Raw genomic sequence first — 20,057 nt, 5'->3', positions numbered from 1 at the left:
GTGTTATACTCAAATCAGCCAATGGAATAAATGAAGTGTATTCATTCGTACCTAGCCGCGGGAAATTTTATTTGAATATTATTGGACACTTACAAAGGTCAAGTCAGGGTGAAAAGCTGGCTTAATACAGCTTACGCCGAAAAACAACAACCATGAGGTGACAGCATTTTGTGCGTAACGTCGGTCTCCATACCTAAAAGGTCAAAGTCACAATTAGAGGTCAAAGGCTAAATTTTGGCCATGAAACATTTTTTTCATTTCTGTCTCGGGTGTAACTTTGCCATATATTGAGGGATTAATTCTTTCAGTGCTGGAACCAAATTATGAAGGCCTTTGCAAACAGTTTGGATCCAGATGAGACGCCACAGAATGCGGCGTCTCATCAGGATCCAAACTGTTTTCCATTCTAAAGAAAATGCTAATTTGAGAAATTCGACAGACGACATTTTAGCAGACGACAAATTTTCCAGCATGCAAAGGGTTAAAAAAAGCTTGGCACAAATGCAAGTCATCACACATCCTGTTTTATACCAGTCACCCTACCTCAAAGATCAAGATTACACTCCTAAGATCAAAGATGGCCATAAAACAGATTTTGTGATCTGTAACTTTGTCATTCATCATTCAAAAGGTCAAAATTCTGGGTTAACCTAAAGTATGTTTCATCTAACATAAATGCCACCGGCTACAAAGTTTTAATACTTGTGCATTTCGACCTCTCACCCTGCCCTACTTTTGGTTTTATCTATGTTTTTAGACCAATCAATACTAAAAAGGCTTGTAACAGCTTTGGGCAGGTATGTACATTTAACCCTTTGAGCGCTGGAACCGGATTTGAAGGCCTTTGCAAACAGTTTGGATCCAGATGAGACGCCACAGACGTCTCATCAGGATCCAAACTGTTTGCTATTCTGATAGTATTCTTTGCAAAAAAAGTGAAGAAAATGATGATTTTAGAAATTCAGCAGACTACATTATAGCAGACGACAAATTTCCCAGCATGCAAAGGGTTAATTCAGCATCTTGCTTACCATAACAATCTGAAATCTAGATATTTGTTAACCATTTGTGTTATGTTATTGTTAATTTTGTTATTTTCTTGTAGTCTTGTGATCATGTCTTTATGCAGTCCACACACTCAGGCTAATCAGGGGTGACACTTTCCACTTTTATGATTTTTTTGTCCCCCAGTCTAATCAATGATATTATTATTGTTTTTGCCCTGTCTGACAATTTGTTGGTTTGTTTGCGTCAAACTTTAACATTGGCCAAAACTTTTGCAATATTGAAGATAGCATGAATGTGTATCTAATGGAGCTGCACATTTTGAGTGGTGAAAGGTCAAGGTCATCCTTCAAAGTCAAATGTCAAATATATGGGGGTGGGGGACATAGTGTTTCACAAACATTTCTTGTTTTTGTTTAAAAGAAAGTCTCTTCTTAGCAAAAATCCAGTTAAGGTGGAAAGCATTGCCTCTGATCAGCTTGTGTTGTCTGCAAAGGCTAATCTGGGTCGACACTTTACGCACATACATTTAACCCCCTTTTCCCAAGTCGCAACCTTTTTAGCTCATCTATTTTTTGAAAAAAAATTATGAGCTATTGTCATCACCTTGGCGTCGGCGTCCGGTTAAGTTTTGCGTTTAGGTCCACTTTTCTCAGAAAGTATCAATGCTATTGCATTCAAACTTGGTACACTTACTGACTATCATAAGGGGACTGGGCAGGCAAAGTTAGATAACTCTGGCATGCATTTTGACAGAATTATGTGCCCTTTTTATACTCAGAAAATTGAAAATTTTGGTTAAGTTTTGTGTTTCGGTCCATTTTATTCCTTAAGTATCAAAGCTATTGCTTTCATACTTGCAACACTTACTAACTATCGTAAGGGGACTGTGCAGGCAAAGTTATGTAACTCTGACTGGCATTTTGACGGAATTATGGGCCCTTTATACTTAGAAAATTGAAAGTTTGGTTAAGTTTTGTGTTTTGGTCCACTTTACCCCTAAAGTATCATAGATATTGCTTTCATACTTGGAACACTCGCAAACTATCATAAGGGTACAGTAAAAGGACAAGTTGCATAACTCTGGATGTAATTTTTACGGAATTATGGCCCTTTTTTTACTTAGTAACTTTGAATATATGGTTAAATTTTGTGTTTTGATCCACTTTACTTCTTAAGTATCAAGGCTATTGCTTTCAAACTTCAAATACTTTCATGCTATCATGAGGTTACTGTACCTGGCAAGTTGAATTTTACCTTGACCTTTGAATGACCTTGACTCTCAAGGTCAAATTATTAAATTTCGCTAAAATTGCCATAACTTCTTTATTTATGATTAGATTTGATTGATACTTTGACAAAACTACTCATACCTGACATACCACAATAGACTCCACCCAAACCATCGCCCGTGCCCCCCCCCCTCCCCCCCCCTCCCCCCCCTCTATTTTTTTTTTTTTTTTTTTTTAAGATCATCTCACAAATGACCACCACACCCTAACACTATACCCCCCCCCCCCACCCCACCCCCTCTCCAATTTTTTTTTAAACGGTTAAAAAACAAAACTATTTATTTTGATTATTTTATGTTTGAAATACCATCCAACCATCGCACTCAAGAATCCCCCCCCCCACCTACCCCTCCCCCCACCCCTAATCCCCCCCCCTCCCCTAAATTTTTTTTTTTTTTTTAAAGATCATCTCACAAATTACCACCACACCCTCACACTATACCCCCACACCTCACCCCCCCCCCCCAATTTTTTTTTGAAACGTTTAAAAAACACAAATATTTATTTTTATTATTTTATGTTTGAAATACCGTCTAACCATTGCACCCAAGAATCCCCCACCCCCCCACCCCCACCCCCCACCCCCCCCCCCCCCACCCCCCCACCCCCACACCCTCCCCGATTTTTTTTTCCCTTTTGTTCGCATTTTTGGAAGATAATGTAATAAATGTCCACACCCCCACACAATGCACCGCTCTTCACTCCACCCCTCCCTCCTTTGTGATTGAAAATGAGAGTCCCTTCACCTTTAAAAAGAAAATAGATGAGCGGTCTTCACCCGCAAGGCGGTGCTCTTGTTTTATTTTGTCTTTAGACTTTCACTTCTCTCTAAATGTAGAATTGCGGATTTGCAACAACCAAAAACTGAAGACCGGAGATTATCAATTTCTGGCTAACATGGTTGAAACATGCGTTAAATATTTGTTAAAAAAAAAAAAAACACATTTGGAAAACAATACAAATGCAATAATGTCACATATGTTAACAGGACAAATTGCACACTGTTATGTGACTCTAAACTGTGACAAACATATGAACAAAAACATATAAATATCAATTGTCACAAAATAATGAATATGGTTTGATCTAAAAAGAGTATCAAAGGATCCACATTTTTGTACTGTCAGTGTTCAAATTAAATTTTTGCTGTGTATTTTTTCTCCATTTCAAGAGACTTTAACATAAATATATAGGTATATTAACTGAACTGAATTATTTCAATAATTTCAACCCTTTGCTCTATATTTATTCATGGTGAATGCCCACTTCAAATTGAAAGATCAATATCATGCCGCCTCTGCACTTGTCACTTAGTGTGTGGTGTTCTGATGAATATCAATCTCGCGTTGTTATTATCCTCTGTATCTTCAATTAATTTTCATTCATAGATAAAGGATGCAGGATATATAAAAGACAACATCGATCTGCATTTGCCTTTAATGTTAGTTGGCCTCAATTTATCGTGCAGGATTTAGTAGCCAGTAAGTAAATCAATGAATCATTGGTTGCTACAGAAATAGCTTCTTGTCTGTGGAAGTGCATGTCCTTGAACTATGTTTGGGTGCTAAATGGTTAATCAATAATGGAAATATCCTACTAACAATAACCTTTCATCGATCCTTTTGCATGTATGTAGTAAAATGAATGATTTAATCATTAAAAGTATACCCTCATGAAATCCGGTAATGGTATCATTAAACTTGAAATGTATATGCATGTAAAACACTTAAACATTTAATATATATGACCAAACTTGTAATTCATCTAATTGGTCACAAGAAGAAGGTAAATATTAAGAGCTAATGCAGTATAATAAGCAATCATGATTCAATCACACTTTTATTGTTTGCTTTATTGCACAATTTCACCGCTCTAAATTGTGTATTCTCAAATACTACCAACATTTTCATCAAAAATAGTTTGTCAATAACCCCTTCCCACTCTGATTCACAGTGAAAAGGGCTATGTGCAAACAGCATAAAACCAGAACAGCCTGGGAGTAACTCCCAGTCTGTTCAGGTTTTATGCTGTTTGCTGCTCATCAGCATTAAAGGATTGGAAATATAACCTTTAAAACTTGAATCTATTTAGAAAGGTCTTAAGTAAATTTTTATTCTCTAAGGGACAGCAATTGTGTCAATATATGTATCTAAGTGGATAACTTGGATAATATGTGGTAATTACTATGTCCTGTCAATGACCAATTCCAGGAATTTTAATAATATTAACATGCCATAGAATTGCAGACACCTGTGTTTATTAGAACAGAGGCTCATGTTACCAGCTTTTCTTACCATTCCTTTCAAAACAGACCCATAAACCTCTGAAGAAAAAAAATAAAAATATATATATAAATAATTTTTGTTCAAAGGTTTATGGGTCTGTTTCAAAAAGAATGATCTCAAGAACTTGTTTGTTATTTCAAAAAGCATCACAGAAAAAAATTATGGTGGCATATATTTGGCTTGACATTACATTATTCATGGGATTCTTCTGCAGGAGACCATCTGCACTAAGGATCTGTATTGATCCAGACTGTATCTAGCATGCGAGCGTTGACTTCTTTCTACTGAAAAGAAATCGACTGGAAATCTTTGTTGCATACTTTATTTTGGTCTTTTCGCTCTGCGGTTAATGATCTTAGAGCTGCACTTGACTGACTACCGTTTTATGTCCCTGCTATAGACTGTTTTCTCATCACCTCTGGTTTATACAACTCTCGTTTTTGATCTTTTCTTGTAAATATTTGGCTGAATTTATGAAGAAAAATAGTGTACTACGATTTTGATTGATATTTGTTTAACTTAACCATATATCTGTCATGTCCTGAAGCTAACAACCATATGGTTTTATCCAAAATATTTGTTAAATAATTGAAGGAAAACAGCAATTGAAAAGTCTTCTATTTTTTGTAACAATTTGATTTCTTCTGACCCTAGCCATTCTTCACTAAATTGCAAGTTTTTAACATCCAGTTTATTGCTGGTACTGTTCTAGGTCAGTTGGTTAATCTTAAAAGCGTTTGCATTAGAAACTTTTCAAGTAAGCAAAAAACCAAAACACTGTTGAATGACATCAAAAACAGTTGACCGAATTTTTCACTGGTCTATCAAAGTTTCTGACTAAGGGAGAAATGTTTCAGATGGAGTGATTGCAAAAATAATCTCTACACCAAGTCAGTCTCAAATTGAAACTTGAAATAATTGACTGATTTTACTGATGCAATTATGTTTTTGTCAGTGCGTACATGACAAAAGTGGTGATTGATTTTTCTTAGGGTTAAAAAAATATAACTTGAATGAAATCAGAAAATGTAACCTGATATTAAATGTAAGTGCTATCTTACACACAGTTTTACATGAGCATTGGACGATATCTTTGAAGTTTACCTCAAAGGTAACTATAATACAGACTCCAGAAAAAATGTGAGAAAACAACAAAAAACCAATAATGAACACAATCTACATCAGAATATATTCAGTTTTACAGCAACAGAGAAATATGTATAAACATGTGTTACTGCAGGACTCATACAAATCAAGTAGTGGGTGATTTGAATTGTGCAGCTTTCAAAAAAGGCATATGAATTTTGCAAGGCACAGGTGTTTTCCAGGTTATTCAACTAGAAGTATTTTTTTAACTTAGTAAATGTCACAATGTCCTGTTGGCAATGCTCTAGTTATAGAATGCCTCTAGTTTTAATGTTTAAACTGAGACCTGACAATATTCAAGACAAGAAAATGATTAACCATTAAAATATTAATCAAATGCAGTCAACATAATAACTGTTATTTTAAATGTTCTATGAAGAATGCAGTACAAATATGACCGATTCAATATTTTCCTTTTTGGATGGGACCCTATTTTTGCCATAAATTGGGCTGAAAAAACTCAGTGCTAATAACCCGTTCCTGCTCAGGAGAAGCATGAAAACGGCTGTATGCAACCAACATTAAACCATTTAAACCAGAACAGCCTTTGAGTAAATCACAGTGACTGTTCAGGTTTAACGCTGTTTGCTGCTCATCAGTACCCTTGGTTTTGAAATGAATCAATTAAGGAAGATATTCAATTTAATTAGCTGTTCTCAGAGACAACAATCGGGTATTAATGTGCATAAAGAATTGTATACATCTTGAGCCTATAGTCCCACACATGTTGTTTCTATCGTTTCAGCGCTGCTGACAAGAATGGCCGAGAACCCGCCCATGACTTCGGGCGGTGACCACGACAGCTCCGACAGATGGGAGTCGTCGCGGGACTCCAGTGGCTATGGAAACTACACCCAGATTGTCGAGCCCACATCAAGTACCAATGACCATTCAGTAAGTAACATGTTTTTGGCTTTTCTTGAGTTTATAATAGTGTTTAAGTGCTTGGAGGATTTTTTAGCTCATCTATTTTTTGAAAAAAAATTATGAGCTATTGTCATCACCTTGGCGTCGGCGTCGGCGTCGGCGTTGGCGTTGGCGTCGGCGTTCGGTTAAGTTTTGCGTTTAGGTCCACTTTTCTCAGAAAGTATCAATGCTATTGCATTCAAACTTGGTACACTTACTTACTATCATGAGGGGACTGGGCAGGCAAAGTTAGATAACTCTGGCGTGCATTTTGACACAATTATGTGCCCTTTTTATACTTAAAAAATTGAAAATTTTGGTTAAGTTTTGCGTTTAGTTCCACTTTTCTCAGTGAGTATCAATGCTATTGCATTCAAACTTGGTACACTTACTTACTATCATGAGGGGACTGGGCAGGCAAAGTTAGATAACTCTGGCATGCATTTTGACAGAATTATGTGCCCTTTTTATACTTAGAAAATTGACAATTTTGGTTAAGTTTTGTGTTTAGGTCCATTTTATTCCTTAAGCATCAAAGCTATTGCTTTCATACTTGCAACACTTACTAACTATCATAAGGGGACTGTGCAGGCAAAGTAATGTAACTCTGACTGGCATTTTGACAGAATTATGTGCCCTTTTTATACTTAGAAAATTGAAAATTTGATTAAATTTTGTGTTTAGGTCCACTTTATTCCTACAGTATCAAAGCTATTGCTTTCATACTTGCAAGATTTATGAACTATCATAAGGGGACGGTGCAGGCAAAGTTATGTAGCTCTGACTGGCATTTGGACGGAATTATGGGCCCTTTATACTTAGAAAATTTAAAATTTGGTTAAGATTTATGTTTTGGTTCACTTTACCCCTAAAGTATCATAGATATTGCTTTCATACTTGGAACACTCACAAACTATCATAAGGGTACAGTAAAAGGACAAGTTGCATAACTCTGGTTGTCATTGTTATGGAATTATGGCCCTTTTTTGACTTAGTAACTTTTAATATATGGTTAAATTTTGTGTTTCGATCCACTCGAAGTATCAAGGCTATTGCTTTCAAACTTCAAATACTTACATGCTATCATGAGGTTACTGTACCTGGCAACTTGAATTTTACCTTGACCTTTGAATGACCTTGACTCTCAAGGTCAAATTATTAAATTTTGCTAAAATTGCCATAACTTCTTTATTTATGATTAGATTTGATTGATACTTTGATGAAACTACTCTTACCTGACATACCACAATAGACTTCACCCAAACCATCCCCCGTGCCCTCCCCCCCTCCCCCTCCCCCCCCCCCTATTTTTTTTTTTTTTTTTTTTTTAAGATCATCTCACAAATGACCACCACACCCTCACACTATACCCCCCCCCCCCACACCCCCCCCCCACCCACCCCCCAATTTTTTTTTTTGATTTTTTTTTTTTTTTTTTTTTTTTTTTTAAGATCATCTCACAAATTATCACCACACACCCTCACACTATACCCCACCCCCCATTTTTTTTTAAAACGGTTATGTTTGAAATACCGTCCAACCATCGCACCCAAAACCCCCCCCCCCCCCCCCCCCCCCGATTTTTTTTTTTTTTTTTTTCGCTTTTTTGGCAGATAATGTAATAAATGTCCACAACCCCACACTATACACCCTTCTTCACTCCACTCCTCCCTCCTTTGTGATTGAAAATGAGAGTCCCTTCACCTTTAAAAAGAAAATAGATGAGCGGTCTGCACCCGCAAGGTGGTGCTCTTGTTTTCATTTTAGTTTGGACTCTCACTTGGTGATTAAATAATCTTGGCAGAAAAATCGGGGAATTCCAATTATATTTTTTTGGAAAGACAAAAGATACAATAAAATCTCCATAAATGTTTTGAGCAAATTCAAAAAGAAAATGTAAGATCTAAAATAACATAGATGATATGGTATTCAAACAATTAAGTTGTCATTTAACTAGAATGTGACAATAATACAAAATTTAGGCTTAAAAGTGGTCAATGATATCACTATAATTCCAGTATAACGCGGATGACGGTGCCCAAATCACGAGACAGCTTTATAATCCGATTCTCGTTTAAAGTTCTGAGCAGTCATATATATTTCAAGTTTGTGTTGACATTTGGCAATACATGCAATTTTCACCATATATGACAATAAATGTGTTTCGGAAGTGTAAAATGAACAGTGCATTATGTGACAGCAGTTTCATAGGGCACTGGTCAGATTTAATTGTAACAACCAAGGGATGATTGAGTTTAAATTAGAATGAATGCAGGATATAAAGAAACGTTTTATTGGGTCATACTCAGTCATGCAAAAAACGTGCTGCCTGGGATTTCCTGGAAATAGCGCAAAAATTAAAGTGAGTTTCTGTAAACAATTACCCTAAGTTTGGATGGCACTATTTGTCTTGATTGCTTATTTAGTTTGTCTTTGCCTGTTACGTTTTTAATTGCATTTTTGCAGAGGCAGACAATATTTAAATGCATATTTTCCACAATGTACAATGAAGTGAAACATCTGTCATAACACTTGTCAAAGCTGTCAATGATTCAAAGGTCAATAGCAGACATGAAACACATGCTATTTTCACACCTGTACTGCATCAAATATTAGATACTCACACTTAAATAGTCGAAAGAAGGTAGGAGAAAAAACGGGAGCCAACCCACACACGTTATATTGGATTCAGGGATATAACAGAGTGCATTATTGGATTTACAGTGTATGTAACACTTTCACGAATATGCACTTATTTCACCAATTGTCAAATAAAGGAACTTGACTTAGTGCAGGAAATCCTAACTTCTCTTGCGTATAACATCCTCCTCTCACATTAAAGGGATGACCAGTATTACTCAATACTGTCAGTTTGGTTTAATGAGGATGACATGCACCTAAATCACGTGCATCAGTCTTAGTTTATTAGTAACAGAACAGAACAAATATTTTATTCATCTTAAGCATTTTACAGCTCATCGTGATCAATTTTAAACATCCATAAATGCATGAAAAAAAATAGTAATAAAGATTATAATACATTACTCATGAGAGTGTTGTGTGTTTATAAACACACTGAATTGATTCATACTCAACTATATATTAAAGGGGCCTTTTCACAGATTTTGGCATTTTTTAACTTATTCATTAAATGCTTTATATTGATAAATGTAAACATTGGATTGTAAAAGCTCCAGTAAAAAATCAAGAATAAAATTTTAAAAAGGAAAAGAACATTGCCCGGAGCAGGTTTCGAACCAGTGACCCCTGGAGTCCTGCCAGAGTCCTGAAGTAAAAACGCTTTAGCCTACTGAGCTAATCCGCCGAGTACACATACTTGACGTATTTTATACCTTACTCATAAGCAATCTTCGTAGTTTCACAAAATTTAACAACAAAAACAGAACTCTCCAAATTATTCAATCGTTTCGCGTTGCAACGCTTTATAATTTTTAGGTTTTAAAATCGTCAAAAGATGCATATAATGGCTATATTAGACCATGGTAAATGTTCAGTATTACTGTTTCCTCACAAATATCATAACTAAAACGAAAATTTGCGAATCTGAAACAACTTTTTTCAATTTTGTCAATTTACCAAAGCGTGAAAAGATCCCTTTAATAAAAGACAGTGGAAACAGCCAAAAAAATCACATTCATTTCATAATCATTTCATATTACACTGAAAATATTAACAAAAATGGGCATCAACTGATAAAAACACAGTACATTCATTTCATATTAAACGGTGAATAAATAACAATTATTAACATGTTCCTAACAGATAAGCTTATAAATAACAAGGGTTTATAGGCCATCCTTAAAAATTCTTTTGTTTGGCATAACCCGACCGACCCACTAAAATCAGCCCAACTGAATTTTTTGTGTGGATAGTTTCCACAAAAAATTTTTTTTTGCTCGCTGAAACGTCTTTCCGCTAAATTTTTCCTTTCCGCTTTTTATCCTTTCGGGTTATTTGCGTCATTTAATTGAATGCTCTTTCAAGGATATATAGAATAGCAATGAACAAAACGCGTACCAGTATTTATTTGAGTCGCCTATTTATTTGACATATGCATATGCGATTAATTAGACTTTAAATACAATTAAACCGCTCCTTGTTTTCTCGTATCCCTTTAATTATAATACGCTGCTGTCGTTCAGGATAGTTTGGGAGTAAAAAAAACAAATTAATTAATTATCACCGTTCAATTCAATTCGGCAATCGGCAGGGATGTGTAATATTATCGCCATATAACTAATTATTTAATTATCACTCTTTAATTCAGTTCGGTAAATATTTGGTAGAAAGATAAAAAGTGATCAGCTTAGAAATATTTATTAACGGGTATTGTGACGTTTTTGTTTCATTTGCTTATCTCTTTATATGACTTTCAGACCGGTCACTATTTTGGAGGCAGATGGCGATATTAAATGTGTATTCTAATTATACAACATCTGCGCATGAATGACCCAATATTATCCGATAGCTCCACCCGTTCTCACGTTTCATTCGACAACCTCATGTCATGTGTAAGCGAGCTCAATGCTGATTGGCCAGCTACCATGCACTTCATTAGCAATAAGGTCAAGCAATGTATTATCGGGTACAGACCGGGTTTAGTTAACTGTTCGATTTGCGAACACTTTCATTGAAACAAAGAGACAAATAAAGAAAACCAGTCCGGATTAAAATGTCGGATGGTTTAAACGAAATTTTACTAGATTTTTGCATTTTCGCAATTGAGATTTTTCTTGAGCCAAATTCTCAATAGTTTCGCAAATGACTCAAATGGCGAACGACATCGCGAGCATTACGAACGTGTTATTATTGGAATAAATGCTCACTATTACAGGGCTCGCGCTGTCGTTCGCCATTTGCGAAAGTATAGCGAATTTGGCTCAAGAAAAATATAATTTGCGAATATGCTTAAATCTCGTTAAATATCATTGAAAACATCCGCCATTTTAATCCGGAGTGTTTTTTTAAACTATTTTTGTCTTTGTTTCCATGAACAATTTGAAGCGCATATGGTAGCTGGCCAATCAACATTGAGTTTGCTATCGGGTAATATTGGGTCATTCATGCGCAGATAATGGAATACACTATTGATATTGTCGTCTGCCTACAATATAACGGCCGATGGCAAAAGTCGTATAAAAAATAAGCAAATGAAAGAAGCGTAACACTCAATAAATTATTTTTAACCTGATCACTTAGCAAATTTCTACCGACTATCGATCTGAATTAAAGGATGATAATTAAATAATTACAGTCCAACCCTTCTTAAGCAGCCAGTCAAGGGAAACGGCCAATTTGGCTGCTTAAGCGGGGTGGCCTCTTAAGAGGGGGTTGGGTCATAGGGATCTGGAGTTGATGAGTGCATTACCAACTGTGTATTTTTTAGCATAGGTGCGTTTACGCACCTATGCTTATGGTATATACCACATTTCAAAAATCCACATCGTTCGGTTACCCATTATGAAGCCTTACCTGATCAAAAATCAGACGAAATATCTATTTAATTTAGTATATGGTCATTCTTACAAAAAAAAATTGGAAACGTTTTTCTAACGTTTTCTTCCAAGAATATTGCTGACACCGTTTTTAGTGAATTTTTCTAAGACCGTTTTATGTCAAAAAATCTTCTTATAACCTAAAACAAATTTCGTTCGTAAAACAATTCTATCTGCACAATAAATCTCAATCTCCTACGCAGTGGCCTCCCTTATACTAGAAGTTACTGACCGGGCGAAGCAAGGGAAGTAACTGCTTTGAGGAGTTTCTATAAAAATCTGCATTCAGAAATCTGTATTCAGAACTCAATCTGTTGTGCACGTCTGCATCTAACGCTTACCACACGTTTTACGACAAATTCTTGACGCAGACGAATAGGGTAGCGTCTATTTTCATTTGTGAAAAGATACAGATCTGTCCGTGCTTAAATTTTGAAAGGCTTGGGTAATTATTTTTCATAAGCGTTTCAAACACTGATGTAAATGGAAAGATTATCTATTTAAATAGTCGGTAATTGTTTGAAATTATTGATTTGAGAAATTCGCGGATGGCGATATCGAACTACATTATACCACGTGACGCCATTCTTCCCTGTATCTTGCACCTATGCTTTTAACGCCATCGGCGCTCTCGTTGTATATACAAAATGGTAAATATGTGTTCATGTACTAAACAATGTATAGACTTTAAATTTTTTATTTCTTCCTTTCTAAACTCAGCTATAAAACAACATTTTCATTCATAACAATATTCTATTCATCTTTCTAATCATCATCAATATCATCATCATCAGAATCAAGTCAAAGAAAAAGAATCATTCTCATGATTCATTGTTTACACAACACATTGTATGGCCCCAATGCACTTAAGAATTGGGAACAGTTGTGAATCAGTTATGCGTGAATAACTCCCGTGTTAATATCAATCGATAATGTAATTGACCAGTCGCCAACTCCGCCCACATTTTGTCGATCAGCCAATCAGATATCGATTTTTCACACACCCCTCAGCAACGCTTATCTGGCCGCCATTTTGTCCGACAAACAAAGCGTGTTGTACATATGGAATGGACGTAATTTTTAAGAGTTTACACAGATTTTATATCAAATGCATGATCATTACTGTTCGATCATTATTCAAAATTGTAGGTGCTATACATGCTTTATAAAAGGTTATTATTTTATCTTTATTTCTTGAACATACGAACGAGTAATGAGAAAACAAACACAATAAATAGTTTAACCACACCAGGTGTGTGTTCTATAAAACGTGTTATACCGTTTGATGCACAATATTATTAAGCAGTTTGGGCAACATAATAATTGCCACACATAATCTCAGCGTAATTGTCGATGATTAATAAATAACAGTATGTTGCGTGGATCTCGGAATGAAGGAACATTAAGGCATTGTTAGGTACTGTACACAAGAAAAGAAAACTATTTAATTACTTAAATGATTTCCAATTATATATTTATTTTCTGTGGAGCGTAAACAAGAGAAATCATTATAATTGTTTACTTAAATATTGTTTTAACTAAAGTAAAAACAACAAAAAGGTGATTTCAACGCGGCTTAGCCAGCTTAAAGCGACTTCAAGTGTAAAATGTACGGCTTATAATACAACAACAACATTTCTAATACAACATATATATACGGGGAGAAATGTGAAAATTGCAATTAACATATAAGGGCCATCTTGTTATAAATAAGCAAATGCATAATATGCTAAATGTATTCAATTTGAATGTTCGTGAACAGCACCGTAATACCAACACTTCATTTTTTGATAGTGAAATGTAACAGGTTCGCATTAAACATAAATGAAATAAAATGCATATTAGACTATATGTTAATGAAACCACGAAATTAGGCCTGTATTAAATTATGGTTACAATCAAAATTTAATTTATATCTAAATAAAAAAAATCGGTGTCTTTTTAAAAATAACACAATAAAACAAAGATCTAAAAAAATTTAATAAACAAAAAAATCATCATGATATGGATATGTCATTTGCATTTAATAAAAATATTTTCAAAATTATATATGAATAGCCACCGGGTTCACTGTCAGACGGTTGAATACAAGTTAAAAATCAATATGAAATAAATGCTCATTTTTACAACGAATTTTTCATCAACTCCCTATATAATATGTATAAGAAAAGTTTCTGATAGTCAGTCTGCCGTTAACTCATTTAATTTGATTACGCCATTTCTCTAAAGTTTTTATGATTGTATTAACGTTTTACAAAGCAGTTTAGTTTAGTGTGCGGCTTTAATAATTTATATTATAGAAAAGAGCATAATACATCATTACAAATATAGAATTTCCCTCACGTAATCCGCTATAATTGCGATCTGCTTGTCGGAGTTTTCTAATCACTAGACCACGTGACTATGTGGGCGGAGCGATCGATAATTTGGCGACTGGTCAATTGGTTTATTGCAGTTTTATGGCTTTGTAATACCTACCGCACGAATTGGTCCCGACAGTGATCTCCTCCACGATAAAATCGTGGCCAGTTACTTAAGAGACTGATAATACCAACCGGGTGTAATCCTCCTGGTAAGCATGCTTTTCATGCATAATATTATTAAAACGTTTTTTCGCCGCATAAAGGGTTTTATCAAAATAATATTGAAATCATTGTAAATATAAAACAAATATAAATGTTTTGTTTAATTCCCAAATGAAAATAATAATTTTTAATCCGAAACACACTCCTGATTGTTTAATGTTAACGAGACGTTCACAAATTCTAGCATAAAAAAAATCCTCATGCATTTGCTTTGTCCCGACAAAAGCCCGTGAAAATTATGCACCAATGTACAATGTCACGCCATACCCATGGAAAGCGTGCATGTATTGATTTTTGGATAAAAACTTTGTAGCACAGAGAACATGTAGATCATTTGATTTCGGTTAAAAGTTTCGTCGTTCTTTTTAACTTTTAATTAGCTGATAATTGTCATAAATGTGTGCTTGAAATAGTATGATTCAACAGCTACAAATAATAAATTATAAATTAAGAATCTCTTTTCCAGTAATAATAGGTGATATTCGCACGTGCGGAAACAAAAAGATCATTTGCAAACTCGCTGTCAAAATGTTTATCACACATCACGCTTCAGTACTACAGAGCCTAAACCGCAGACTGGGAGTACGTATCGATTTTTTTGCCGTTGCGTCGGTGTAATTTTGCCAATGTACCGGTACATGACTGCCTTACTCGCGCGTGACCACTCATATGGGGGAAATTTAACATTTGGGATGCAAAATTGCTGGCCGCTGGCCGGAGAAACGCGGTTACCGCTTAAGATGGGTGCATTATATAGTGTTTATCGACGGTGGCGGCACAGCCTACAAGGGTGGACCGGCAATGAGGGGTGACCGGAAGTAGGGGTTGGACTGTAGTTACATGTCGAAGATGTTGCAGCTTTCTGTTCTTGATTGAAAATAATATGTTATAATTTCTTTGTTGTTTTTTACTCACAAATTATGCTATAGTAAAGTAATATGTCAACCAAATAGTATATTAATTGCGTATTTGCTAGGTTACTTGTTTTCATTTTCTGTAGTCAAACGATATGCACATTTTATTTCATGTTTAAAATGCGTACAATTTTTCAGACTGTCGTTTTCGGATAAAGTATTTTTCGTCGATTACATTATATTTTCGAAGTTCTTTATAGAAAAAATAGACTTACAAATACACTTGTGGTGATACGGACGGTGCAGAAAAATCATTACCAATTTCCTTTTATGAGGCAGAAGACTTGGAGCTTTATTTGATAATTACCTTTCAGTTTGGTATTTGTCGGAGTTCAATGTCAGAAAAAAAATTACAAAAAAAAAAAATCCCTATCTACCTACCCACCCAAATTTACCTGGGTCGGGTTATGCCAAACAAACAGTTTTTTAAGGATGGCCTTGGTCTTATCGTGATATTGTTGGAGTTCTGTGGGGTGATAATTTTGAGGATGTTTGTTTTGAGCATCATGTAGGGATAGCAATGTTTCAGAGATAAATCATTTGGTTTCATGTTTACCAAATTTGAAAAAGTTGAAACTTCTTTTATCAAAGGTGTATAATATATAGTGTAGCCATGTGAAGTATATGTGTATTTGTTTTATGAGTTTCTTTCACACATATATGACACATCGTTAACAAACTGTTATGTTGGCCTGTAACAGCTACACTTGTCAGATAAAATACTTGATCAAATATTAATCATTGTTCTTATAACAATTTATTAATTCCAGAACCTTTATTCGGAATGCATCTGTCTTTCAAATAATGTAGTAACTAATCAGATTTTTATGTCCCCCACCACTATAGCGGGGAACATATTGTTTTTGCCCTGTATGTTGCTTTGTTTGTTTGTTTGTTTGTGCAAACTTTAACATTTGCCATAACTTTTGCAATATTGAAGATAGAAACTTCATATTTGGCATGCATGTGTATCTCATGGAGCTGCACATTTTGAGTGGTGAAAGGTCAAGATCATCCTTTAAGGTCAAAGGTCAAATATATGGGTCAAAATCGCTCATTTGATGTACACTTTTGCAATATTGAAGATAGCAACTTGAAATTTGGCATGCATCAGTATCTCATGAAGCTGCACATTTTTAGTGGTGAAAGGTCAAGGTCATCCTTCAAGGTCAAAGGTCAAATATATGGGGACATAGTGTTTCACAAACACATTGCTTGTTACATCTTGCTTCTATAGCCATAAACAAAGAACCATGTAGCTGTGATAAGAATGATCTCTTGCTCATGCAACTGTAGGTTTCACTTTTTTATACCCGCCAAAGACGAAGGGATATAGAATTGGGCTTGTTTGTCTGTCTGTCTGTGACAAAACATTTTAGGGCTATATCTCAGAAACTATATAAGATATCAACATGAAACTTCATAGGTGTATAGATATCAATAAGGAGAAGTGCCATGCAGAAGAACCATAACTCTACATTTTATTTAATAAGAGTTATTGCCCTTCATTGTTTGTTTGTACGATGCATTTTTTCAGGGCTTTATCTAAGATACCAATGCAAGATTTCAACATGAAACTTCATAGGTGTATTGATATTAATGAGTAGACCATACACTTAATTATTACCTATTTATTATTACCCTGCACTTAATGATTATACTGTTTATCAAGGGATTTGCACCGGTCCATAAACAAAGTTTATTTGGCAGGGAATATCAATTCAACGAATTTACTTGTTTATATTTGATTCAGAAACATTATTTTTAACTGTTAAATATATCAGGCTTACTGAAAATCGTTATATTTACATCGCCAATCTTACGTGTTCTTTTATTGCTTCAATAATTAATTATTTTTAAGACGATAACAATACAACTAGTTAGTGTGTGTTTTTTTTAAATCATTTTATGCGTAAAAATAAATGTTTGGACTTAAATGAATTATGCATGAAATGCACACTTTCCACGAGGATACCATCAAGGTTTTCATCATGTCTCCGAAGTAACTGTCCACGATTTTATCGTGGAGGAGTACACATAACGGATGGATTACTTATAACTAAGAAACTGACATTATCGATTGGTATTGTCACGTGGTTATTTATGCATGTTATTTAAATACACAACAGTGCGTTTTATTTACATTGCCGATATCATGATATCATTCGTTCTTTTCGAGTGTCTATAATTGACAGGAGACTTTAACGACTCAAACTTCTTAACACCATTACGACATTACCAGCGATAAACAAACAATAAAGGTGTGAAGCCGTTTGCCGGTTGGCATGTTTTGATAATAGCCCAGCTACACAAAACTTGACAGGTGAGGCAAATTGCTTGCTAATCACATCCTCAATCTTGACAAGACGTATGAAAACGTGTAAACAAACACAACATCAATTTTATTAACACATTTGAAAAGCTGAAGTAAAATGATCATAAATATATCGGGAAGACATTGCCGACATACTATTGTAAATTGACAAGTGCCCCCAAATAAATTGTGTAACCCTAGTACAGTAGGGTATAATATTGTGGGAAAACAATAACATTTAAATAAAAATGGCTTCCTTGTTTTTCATTCTTTTGTTCAAATTTTTTTTATTTCAATGCTCTGTACGTACCTGAAAAAGATAAAAAATAATTATGTTAACTTTATAATGTTTGTCCATCTTATTCAGATCGTAAATATAACACTATTATTAACATAGTTACAGTTAAAACACCGGGGAACAGAATGATGCGAATTACCGCAACTGGGTAACTGACAGGGAAAAAATGTCTTGGCATGGCTGTAGTTGTGCATAACACGCATCAAGTTTTAAATGAAATTTTTGGGTAAAAAAGTGCGCCTTAATCAAGTTTTAAAATGAAATTTTTGGGTAAAAAAGTGCGCCTTATACACAACTTTTTACGGTACTGGAAATGACAAACTCTGTCAAATTAATATCAATGCCCAAAGATATGTCACAAGTGCTTGTACAAGATAGGTTTTTAAAACAATAACTTACTCACTTTCTGATTGGACAGCACACTACAAGTCAATGATGAATTTTTCGAATCAACAATTTGTTATCTGTATGATGAGTATTACAAATAAATTTCAGAAATGTTGATCTTGATAATTTGGACCCGCATGACTTGTTCAAAGATGTTAAACTTTAAATCCAGTTAAAGTGACAATAAAAAGTGTAATACATTACCATTTATTGTTTATTCTGAGAATTTATAGCCTAGGGCTTTTAAATTAGAAAAAAGTGTGATTAACCATGAACTTTTCATAAATTAAATATCATGAATATGTTAAGTTACACATGAAATTATTCTTTTTTTTTATAAATTAATGTGTTTATAAATTAATGTGTAACTGCATTTTAAGATGTTCATTTAAAAGGCTGCTTGAACTTTCTTTGTACAACCAATTTAATGGTTAGTTAATATTCTTTGACTTGCATGTTTTAATTGCAATAATCTATAAAATATACTATACACAAGTTATAAATTGTTTTTTTTAGATGTTATGAATTTTATCCTGCAAATGATTTTTTTTTAATAAATATATATTATTAAATGCATTTATTGCTTCATGTTTTTTTTATCAGCATGCAATTATAAATTGAATAATATTTGCAAGTGTATTTGAATGTACATGTGTTTCAGTTAAACCTTTAAATATTGCCTGTCTGATCATTATATCTTGCATATCTTTGGTGTTTTTAATATATGGTTGGAAATCAAAGTCTACAGTAAAATTCATTATGTCTATTAATATCATTGAAAAACGTCAAATACAATTATTCCTAAAATATAATTACAATGGTCAACTGCATTTTCTCTTTTATCAGACTGTTGACGGAATTATAGCTCTATGACATTTATTTTTTATTAATACCCCCTGTTCTTACAGAGCTGCGACTTTACGACGATCATCCCAATCAAGCCATGATCTGAAAAAGGTTTGGATTGGGGTGGATCGAGGCCAATAGGATTCTAAATCGATCAATTTGGCAAATTATGGTCTTCATTTTGACTTTTTCTTTTTCTTGTTGGCCATAATGTGCTACACTTTTTTTGAGCATGTTCAAAATAAGCGTGGCGAGAGCGTAGAGCTCTCCGATCATGAAGACTCTACCGTGATCATACTGCTCTTATGAAGACTCCACTTTGTTTCTCCTGCGATTTGTCACGATCGGCCACGTTTTTGGTCATGCTTCGATCGTATTAAAAGCGGCGTCTATGTGTGAATGTTGATTGTAAAAGTTTTGCCGTTTTGTGTGAAATTTTGGTCCGATTTTGTTTGAAAAACTTACTTTTTGCCACGGAGAAACAGCAGTATATCAGTGATAATTTTGAGCAAAAAATCCCAACTGATTGTAATCATATAACAACCCAACAACCATTCAAGATT

The 20,057-nt window shown here is 34.5% G+C and overlaps 1 protein-coding gene and 1 long non-coding RNA gene across 3 annotated transcripts in view; both read left to right on the top strand.

The window, feature by feature from the left end:
- The window catches only part of LOC127841980 (nuclear hormone receptor HR96-like), a 189,319-nt gene that overhangs the window by 69,569 nt on the left and 99,693 nt on the right, over positions 1-20,057 (top strand). For both annotated transcript variants that reach the window (XM_052371234.1, XM_052371233.1), the window contains one exon: positions 6,474-6,622. In XM_052371234.1, the coding sequence (XP_052227194.1) occupies positions 6,488-6,622 (135 nt within the window). In that variant the 5' untranslated portion in view covers positions 6,474-6,487. The remainder of the gene's footprint in view (positions 1-6,473; positions 6,623-20,057) is intronic.
- The window catches only part of LOC127842002 (uncharacterized), a 128,741-nt gene that overhangs the window by 8,991 nt on the left and 99,693 nt on the right, over positions 1-20,057 (top strand). The window lies entirely within an intron of this gene.

This window comes from Dreissena polymorpha, chromosome 8, assembly GCF_020536995.1.
Source record: "Dreissena polymorpha isolate Duluth1 chromosome 8, UMN_Dpol_1.0, whole genome shotgun sequence".
Lineage (NCBI taxonomy): Eukaryota > Metazoa > Mollusca > Bivalvia > Myida > Dreissenidae > Dreissena > Dreissena polymorpha.
Note: the sequence above shows the minus strand (reverse complement) of the source record. Positions and strands in the feature narration are given on the sequence as shown.